Here is a 9,731-nt window from a genome sequence, read left to right as displayed (position 1 = left end):
AATGCAGGCGTTTTCCACTAACATGTCCTGTCTATGCGCCATCACAAAATAAGGCCTGCAGTAATGACAGGAATGATAAATCTTCTCATCCACTGACACTTCAAATCAATCACACGTGATCAGCGCCGTGTCAGTATAGGTGCCTCAAGCCCCTGTAAAAACGAGTTTCAGGGGGAGGGTCTGACTCAGGTGGGCTTATGTAAGAGGATGGGTATAAATTAGGGCTGAGCTGCTGAACAGACTGCACCAGACTGAGTGGATCCAAGGCTTCTCTTGACAAGCAGCAGTTGGTCGCAACCGTCTCCCAGGTAATCATCTCAGTTTAGCTCAAATTGTGAATAGACTGAACATCATGACATGCACCTATTCGATTTAGGGTTTCGTTTAATAGCATTTTCATTTTTTCCCCTCAGACCTCAACATGCCTGAGTCCTGCACTGATATCATCAACTTGCGCTACCAGGATGGCAGCGAGGGCAGCCCCTCCAAACCTGCCAAGTTCAACGACCAAGACTACGAGTACCTGAATCAGAACTACCTCAGGAGGGGGAGACTTTTCGTGGACACCACCTTCCCACCTGACAACAACTCTCTGGGAGACTTGCCTGATTTCAGCCAGAGGCAAATAGACCAAGTAGAGTGGCTCAGGCCTGCAGTAAGTGCCATTTATAACTTTTTTCCCCAAATTTATTTAAACAAGTAAATTTCATTGAGACATGGGGTTTCATTCTCAAAAGAGACCTGGTCAGACAGCAGTAGCAATATACACAAATTACAGACAGACAGGACATGCAGGGACAAGGTGAAAACAGGTCATAAAGTGATGAGTGCAAAGTGCTAAGACTATTTTAACCGCAAAGTACAAAGAAATCGTCATGTGTGTCGACATTCTAGGTGAACATTCTCTCCATATAGTCTCTCGTACTCCCCCTGCTCTCCCTCCCCACCTCCTCCCGTTCCCGTTCCCGAACCCCCCCCCCCCCCCCCACTTCTCTAAAGCATGGCATCCATTATATTTTAAAGCATGGCACCCATTCTCTTTCTTGCCCCCTTCCCCTGCTCCTTTCCCCACCTCTCCTTCTCCATTCTCTCCTCTCCCACATTTCCCATTCTCTCCCCAACTCCTCCCTCTCCCTGCTCTCTTCTCCCCCACATCCCCTCGCTCTCCCTCCCCCCTCCCCTCTCCTGCTCTCTCCTCTTTCCCCCCTCCCCTGCTCCTTCCCCACCTCCTATACTCCCCAACATTTCCCATTCCCTCCCCACCCCATCACTCTCTCACATTCCTCCTGCTCTCCCTCCCTTCTCCTGCTCTCTCCTCCGCTCTCTCCTATATTTCTATATTTTCTATATCTCTCTATCAATTGTTCAATGCGTTATCATTATTCTGTCATTTGCTACTGTTGTGTCAGCTAGAATTAGCTAGACATATTTTCTGTGAAGCCCTCTGGGACATGCTTGTGAATTAGGGCTATACAAATAAACTTGACTTGACTTGACTTGACTTGAGATGCTCTCTAAAATTTCCTAGACCGCTTCAATTCCTGTTGTACCGTGTTCCAGGTTGAGGGGGCAGAGTAGGAGAAGGCCTTTTTACCAAGTTCAGTATGAACTGAGGTGATGGAAGGAGTGGTGAAACCCTGGGAGTGTATGCTATAGCCACACTGTTTGCGTGACATTCAAATGGATAGAGAACACATCCTGACATGAACACAGTCAGACATGAACACAGTCTGACATGATTAGTCTTTGGTTTTCTTCACGTGTCTCTGAAGTAAGGATATCATACCGGCAAATGCATGTGTTTTCTATAGGATGGCACATTTTGGCATGGTTGCATTTTTGACATGCATGCTTGACTTCATCTGATTCACCGCTTACTCTTTCTATGAACTTTGTTGTCTTGGTGCAGGACATCATAAAAGAGCTAAACATCAACAAGGAGCCTTCTTTCTTTGTTGAAGGAGCTTCAAGGTTTGACTTTGGTCAAGGGAATGTAGGTAAGCAAGGATTTCTCACTCAGCTCAGTAGTTGTAAAAGAAAAAAAAAGTGTGTGCTCAATTGTGAACTTGACATCTAGAGACCTGTGGATCTTCATTTACTAGGTAACTGCTGGTTTCTGGCTGCAATTGCGTCACTGACATTCCAGAAAGATCTGTTGGTGCAAGTTGTTCCTCTTGACCAAAGCTTCAAGGACTATGCAGGCATCTTTCACTTCAGGGTAAGACAATAATAATACAGATTCCATAAAGGAAGCTTTTTCATGACACAAACCACTTGCCATTGTTTGCCTCATGTAAATCGACTAATCTGAATTCCTGACAACTAACCTAAACTCCTCTGTCAGTTCTGGAGGTTTGGAAAGTGGGTGGATGTTGTCATTGACGACTACCTGCCTACATGGAACAAGCAGTTCCTGTTTGTGCGCGCCAAAACTGGCAATGAGTTCTGGGTTCCTCTGCTGGAGAAAGCCTATGCCAAGTGAGTGAGCAGCTAACCTGACCTGAAACATTTTGGACAATGAGTCAGAGGTGCTGTATGTAGCAGTGGGACAGAAATGATCAGAATTACTTAAATCCTCAAGATCCCTATGAGACCTTTGATGATGTTCAGCTAATCAATATTGACTCCATTGGTATATGATAGAAGAGTGTTATAGTATTACAATGATGGATATTATCCAAGTGGTATCATGGCGACCTCAGCCTGTACAGCCTGTTGTGAAAAGAAACCTGTTTTGCCTGTGTTTCTGTCAGAGTGTGCGGTTCATACGCAGACATGAACGCTGGTCTTCCCTCAGAGGCCTTCAAGGATTTCAGCGGTGGAGTGCACATGACTTACAAACTCAGAGAGTCTCATGACTGGAAGCATGATGAAGAGCTGTGGCTCTCACTGACCAGAGCCACCGGGTGCAAGTCAATGATCTGCGTTGGGACGTCCCAGAAAGGGGTAAGTAACCCTTTGTAGCAGAAATTCAGTTGTGTTTCCCTACTTGATGTTTACTCTACTTGCTCTACTAGCTCGATTTTTTGCTGCTTTAAGAGAACAAGTAAAATATAAGGGACTACAGATGCGAATTAGCTTTTAGCTATCTCTGGTGCAATATATTTATTGTGTACTGTCCCTGCTTCAATAAACAATAAAGATAAAGATAAAAAGAAAAACTGCATAGCCGAAAGGAAATTGCATGGAATGATTTGCTGTTACGTCTGTTTCAGGATAAGTTGGTGAACACTGTGGCACACACTGGACTGGTGGACGCACACGCCTACTCTGTCACAGCGGTTGCTGAGGTAAGTTGTATGTGCTTGTGCTTGTGTGTGTGTGTGTGTGTGTGTGTGTGTGTGTGTGTGTGTGTGTGTGTGTGTGTGAACGAAAGTGCGTGCGCGCATGTGTGTGTGTGTGTGTGTGTGTGTGTGTGTGTGTGTGTGTGTGTGTGTGAACGAAAGTGCGTCCGCGCATGTGTGTGTGTGTGTGTGTGTGTGTGTGTGTGTGTGTGTGTGTCTGTGTGTGTGTGTGTGCATGTGTGCGTATGGGGGCAAGTGGGAGGTCTTTAGGACAGCAAGCATATTGAAAAATAATCAGTGTAATGCCATAAGCGGATCAAGTCTCTTCCCCTATCTTTCCTTCTATCCTTGTCTTCGAGGCAAAGTTTTGCCAGCCAAACTTTTTTATCAATTATCTTCACCTTAACTATAATACTAGCGCACATTTGAAATAGCAAATGTTACGATATTTGGAAGTTTAAAAAAGTTATATAGAGGACAAATAAAGAGCTAGAACATTCTCTTTTCATTTTTAGGTTGAGTGTAATGGGACCACAGTGAAGCTGGTACGACTCATGAACCCTTGGGGCCAACAGGAGTGGAATGGAGACTGGAGTGACAAGTATGGATGACTCACATATCATCATTCAAATTTCATTACAAGTTTACAATTGAAAGTAGTAAGGCAACAGGTGCACAGATCGTATTTCCAGAGCAATAAAAAGTTCTAGTTTATACTGCACTATAACGTAATTTTTCTGTGAAGAACAGCTATCCTGTTCCATGATCAAACCTGACATGTCATTATATTGCATGCTCTCATTATTGTTGTGCTCAGGTCATATCTGTGGGACAGAGTTAGTGCCGAAGATCGGGCCAAGTGCTTTGAACGCAACGATGGAGAGTTTTGGTAAATAATGATGATAAGAGATCTGGAAGAAACATCTTAGAGAATCACCCAGATCTAATAGATTTGCCACAATTTCTCCCTCTGGTTCTCCATCTATCGATTGGGCTCCTGGCTTTTCATCTCTGTCTCTCCTTCTGTCTGTCTTCCTGTCTGTCAGGATGGAGTTAGAGGCCTTCTGCTACTATTTCAACATCGTGTCCATCTGCTGTGAGAACCCCAACTTCATCGATGGAGACCTCTCCTGCCAGTGGAAATGCATGGTTTATGATGGCAGCTGGACGGCAGGCAGAACTTCAGGGGGAAACGTGGGGGAAGGTGGGCCTCATTCATCCTTCCCACCTTAAATCGAACTGTGATGTAATTTTCCCTTTAATGTGTGGGACCACAAAATAAACAAAAGTTTTCTTAAGCGCCATCTATCTTGGTGACATTATTGAACGCAGCTTTTCCCTGTCCCCAGCTTCCTTTTCGATGAACCCTCAGTATCGCATCAAAGTGAAGCAAATCGACGAGGGAGAGAAGGGAGACAAAAACATCTTGCTGTCTCTGATGCAGAAACCTGCTCAGCGTTATCGCAACAAGACGAGAACCAACCCCATTGGACTTACCATCTTCCAGGTCTGAGTCCTCCTGACCTTTATACAGTATGTCTGTCTGTACCCAGGAATGCTTAGAGTTTATTATATAACAAATAGAGAGTCCTGGGTTCAGATCCCGGATGAGCCCCCAAATATGTTACGGCTTCCACAATGAAACAAAGGCTCAAGAGCAGAAAGAAACATATAAAGGATGCCAGACAAGTGTTTCAAAGGAAAACAAATGTTTTTATTAAACCAAGTAACCTGAGCCCCAAAATACCCAAAGAACCACAAACAACTGGAGACTGGAGACTTTATTTCAGACACATAGGTCCAAATAGTAGAAAAGTACAAAACAAGGAGAAAAACAGCACAAAGGATGGGAGAGACAGCTCCCTCCCCCAAACTAACAAAACAGAAAATAAACTAACTTATAAAACAAACCACAAACTGAACTACCAAGATCTCCAGCTCGGAACTAAAATAATAGACTAAAACAACACCCCCCCCCCCCACCACCACCACACCCACGAAAAAGAAAAACAATTATTGCTCCTAATTTATTCATATTTTTCACACTATCCCTGTGACAAAAATACTGGAGTGGCTGGAGACAAGATTTATTGTATATTGACATTATTTTTTTCCCCCATTTCAAATCCAACAGGTGCCACCAGGGGTAAGCACCAAGAAATATCACACACTACCTTATATGCACACAAAGCAAATTCCACCACCAAGTTATTTGAATGATGTATGTTATCTTATGGAAACAATTGCATTTCATTCTATTTGTATTCGATCCAGACACCACAGGGCCGTCTGGGATCTTCCTTCTTCAGGAGCAACATGCCAGTGAAGCAGCAGCAGCTTTACACGTATGAAAGAGATCTGATCGAGCTGCACAGCCTGCAGCCTGGAGAGTATGTGATCATCCCCTCCACCATGAAGCCCTACCAGACCGCAGACTTCGTTCTCACCGTCTACTCCAAGGCCGACACTGACGTGGAGTAAGAAGTTTACTTTGTTTACCGTGATTTATTGTAAAGAAGAAGAAAAAGGGCATGTAGCATGGGCACAAACTGGGAAGAAATCTCAGTGTCAGAACAAAAGCTCCATGCAGCAACTCTAGGAAGAAAAACAACAGTTTATTGGTTAAGACCTCCATCAGAACAGATGAAACATTCAATGACACCATCTACTTATAGACTTCCAAGAGTGTAGACGAGACAAGTGCACAATCATCAAATATATGTGCAAAAAGTCAATCAATCAAGAGTCATAAAGATTTGACCATCGTAGAGAACCACATAAAACATGTGATGTACATATAACACAATAATACTGTATGTCCCAAATGGAGATTTTCATTCCTACTTAAAAAGCTGGCCCATACTTTGCTAAAAAATGTCTGTAGAATGAAAGTAAAACCCACTACAGGATAGTGTTGTGAAATCATTCTACTGTATGTTTTTGAAAACTTGATGGTCATTGCTATAATGTTTTAGAACAACGTCTAAAGATATTGAAGTCGAGAACTGCGCACCCACCGCATGAGGCCAATTCAAAAATCATATTGACTGTGCTTTAAGCACAAGTCTGCTCTTCAACTGATTCTTCTCTGCACCCAGTGCCCATGATGGAGACGAAGAAGAAGAAGAAGAAGAACATACAGATGAACGCCATGTGACTCCCAAGGTATGAAACAAGCTAGAGACGTCTCGTGATGGGATCACACCAGCTGCGACACCCGCGACTTAAAACGAATGTGGGCCAGGGCGGTAAAGTGGGACGGCCCTACTTCTGGCCCCCTTGCTCAGACTACACCATCTTTGAACTCGACCTTCATTGTGCTGTGAACTACGCACCCTTAAAATTGTGTGAATGCATCTTGCATGGTTGTGTAAAAAATCTGTCCACAGACAGACAGACATAAACACCTGGCTATGTACTCAAAACCACTTCTATGGTAGTTCCTGCTACATACAGTAGGTGTCTCCAGGACCACATTTTTCCTTGATGACACACACTGACACACACACGCACACGCACACGCACACGCGCACACACACACACACACACACACACACACACACACACACACACACACACACACACACACACACACACACACACACACACACACACACACACACACACACACACACACACACACACACACAATACCATTCAAAATTAGAGGTTTCAGAATCTCCCAGTCTGATGTCTAATGATCTGATGATGTTTCTTTCAGCCAACTGGTGAACAGCTGATGACCTATGCTATGTTCAAGCGCTACGCTAATCAGGTGAGTAATTTTTCAACCCGTCCATGTCTTTAAATCTGTCAGTTCTGTCTCTCTTTTCTCTCTCTCCCATCCATTTCTCCATTTTGCCAGTTTTCAATCCCTGTTTTTGATTTCTTTTTCTTTTTCTGTCTCTCTCTGCTGTCAGAATGGTGAGCTGAGCGACAGACAACTCCAAAGGCTCCTGAATGACAACTTCCCTCATGGTGAGTTGATTGTAATTTTGCCTCTCGTGATGTGAGATTGTTTTCCGAACATTCAAAAGATGCTAGTTCACATGTGGAGACTTACTTACTTTTGTTACTCTGTGTCTTCCTCTCACAGGGAGCCGGGACAGTCTTGACCATTTTGACCTGGATAGCTGCAGGAGCATGATCGCTCTGATGGATGTATCCTTCGAAACATGTTAACATGCTTAATTAACAGATCACTCCAATGTGTCATCTCTGAAAATATCTATTACTCTGATTCATATGAAGTCATGACACACTGATTGGGAGTTAAAAAAAATCATTCACATGTATAGTTTATACTATTTTCATCTAAATGAAACATCCTTAATGTACAAAGATCGACCGGAGGGCGAAGATGAGCTTTGCTGAATTCTCAAATCTCTGGAGCAAGTTTGACGAATTCAAGGTAATGTATAAAGCCATTAGGAAAATATATTGAACTCATTTCATTCAAGGTAATGTATAAAGCCATTAGGAAAATATATTCAACTCATTTCATCAAATTTTCTGAAATTTCTGAAACTTTTTTATTTTCAGAAATATTGGCTTGAGTTTGAGTCTGACTCTGTGTCTGTGTGATGTGCATTTAATAAATCAGGAGATAAAAATCTGGGTAACGCTTTAGAATACTGCCCGCAAATAAGCATGTAACTAGAGGGTAACAAGATCTGTACTTATAGTATAACTACGGGGTACCACACTGTAGTTATAGTATAACTACGGGGTACAAGGAGTGAATTTAGACTTTAACTAGAGGGTAACAAGATCTGTAGCCTACTTATAGTATAACTACGGGGTACCACACGTACAGTATAGTTATACTATAAGTACAGATCTTGTTACCCTCTAGTTACATGCTTATTTGCAGGCTGTATTCTAAAGCGTTACCAAAATCTGACTTCCATATCCAGATTCTGTCTGTCTGTTTGCTGAAAAGAGATTAATATTTCTTCCAGAAAATCTTCGAGAGCTCAGATGTTTCTCACACTGGGACTCTCTCCTACACTGAGCTACAGAATGCCTTCAAAACTGCAGGTAATAAATACATAAATAAATGATTTAAACTGTCTGCAGCCACAGTATGTTGAATAATAAGCATATCAAAGCAGGAAAGGGGAAAATACTTCACATGTATGATTGTGACTGGAGTGATTGTTTTCCATGCATCTCCACCAGGAATAGACATGGATAACAGCATGGTGACTCTGATGACATTCCGCTACTCCGGCTTCTACTCGACCATCTCCTTGGAGAGCTTCCTCACTCTCATGCTGCGCCTGGACAACTTAACCAGTGAGTGATGTCACATGCAAACAATCACACACCAGTTTCAAAAAGCAAACAGAAAAAAAGCTGCTGTGCTCATAATAGGGTGTCCAAATGAGTAGGTAGGAGGCGGAGCCTAAAGGTGAAACATTTAAGTAACAAGTTCATATATTTCCTTTTTGATGCTTTTGTCACAGAAAGAGATCATTTAGGGATCAATCACCCCAGCCCCCGTAATAACATTTTAAGATTTTAAAATATTACTTATTGTGGCTTTTAAATCTAACAGAGATATTTGTGGTTTGTTTTACAGAGCTGTTCAGCAACAAATCTTCCGATGGAGTAATTCACATGGACCAGAACGAGGCAAGTCTGGTTGCACTTATTACTGTAGGGCAAAGAATATATTATTTCAGTCTACAGTATTTCCATATCCAACATAAATGTTCCTACTTCCTACTAGAGCTGGGTATTGGTTCAAATTTCAAGAATCGATTCAATTCCGATTCACAAGGTTGTGAATCGATTAATCGTGATTCGATTGGATTGGATTCCAATTCGATTCATTTCAATATCGATTTGGTTAGTGATACCAAAACGTGGTTTTTGAGCTGTAACCTGAATTACATGACTGTCCAGTTATGTAACACAGGGGTTCCAAACCTTTTTTGCGCCAAGTAGTTACATGGGGGAAAAAAAGTTGTGGACCGGTTGTCAATTTTAATATTTTCAATTTACTCACCAGGTGGTGACAAAGGGTAATTAACAGCCTTTTCATCTGTCAATAAAGACACTTTCACAATTATGCACAGTGATTTGATTTCAGCCTATACAATTTCTAAAAGTAGATATTTGATCAAACATTTCCATTTATGTAGCCTACAGTATTTATGTTTTTGTTTCAACTACAAACATAAATAAACATCAACTTGAAACTATGTTTCAACTACCACACACAGCATATTTTAGCCTATGTTTATAAAAAAAAAAAAAAAAAAAGTCTATCTCTGGACATATGAATCGATATCAAAGGATTAATATAAAAATCGATTAAAAATCTGAGAATCTATTTTTGAACCCAGTCCTAGTTCCTATAGTGAATCAACATTGTTGTGACTTTTGTTTCTTCTTTGATTTCAGTGGATAAACGTCTTCATGTACATTTAGACTGCAGCT

The 9,731-nt window shown here is 41.9% G+C and overlaps 2 protein-coding genes across 2 annotated transcripts; both read left to right on the top strand.

The window, feature by feature from the left end:
• Nucleotides 1-421: 421 nt before the first annotated feature.
• Nucleotides 422-4,797, top strand: LOC310792895 (calpain-1 catalytic subunit-like; the record flags this gene model as incomplete). Its single annotated transcript, XM_083654665.1, has 10 exons — nt 422-655; nt 1,910-1,997; nt 2,103-2,218; nt 2,345-2,478; nt 2,754-2,946; nt 3,216-3,290; nt 3,800-3,885; nt 4,102-4,173; nt 4,331-4,488; nt 4,634-4,797. The coding sequence occupies 10 exons, from the start codon at nt 422-424 to the stop codon at nt 4,795-4,797; spliced, it is 1,320 nt and encodes a 439-aa protein (XP_083510791.1).
• A 774-nt stretch (nt 4,798-5,571) lies between these two features.
• Nucleotides 5,572-9,722, top strand: LOC310792796 (calpain-3-like; the record flags this gene model as incomplete). Its single annotated transcript, XM_083654547.1, has 10 exons — nt 5,572-5,761; nt 6,383-6,449; nt 7,006-7,059; nt 7,205-7,262; nt 7,381-7,445; nt 7,627-7,695; nt 8,246-8,324; nt 8,466-8,582; nt 8,869-8,921; nt 9,696-9,722. Exons 1-10 carry the CDS (start codon nt 5,601-5,603, stop codon nt 9,720-9,722), a joined length of 750 nt encoding a protein of 249 aa, XP_083510673.1. The 5' UTR covers nt 5,572-5,600.
• Nucleotides 9,723-9,731: the final 9 nt, after the last annotated feature.

The sequence above is a fragment of the Poromitra crassiceps genome (assembly GCF_964638095.1).
Source record: "Poromitra crassiceps genome assembly, chromosome: 1".
Lineage (NCBI taxonomy): Eukaryota > Metazoa > Chordata > Actinopteri > Beryciformes > Melamphaidae > Poromitra > Poromitra crassiceps.
This window is presented reverse-complemented; position numbering and strand designations above follow the sequence as displayed.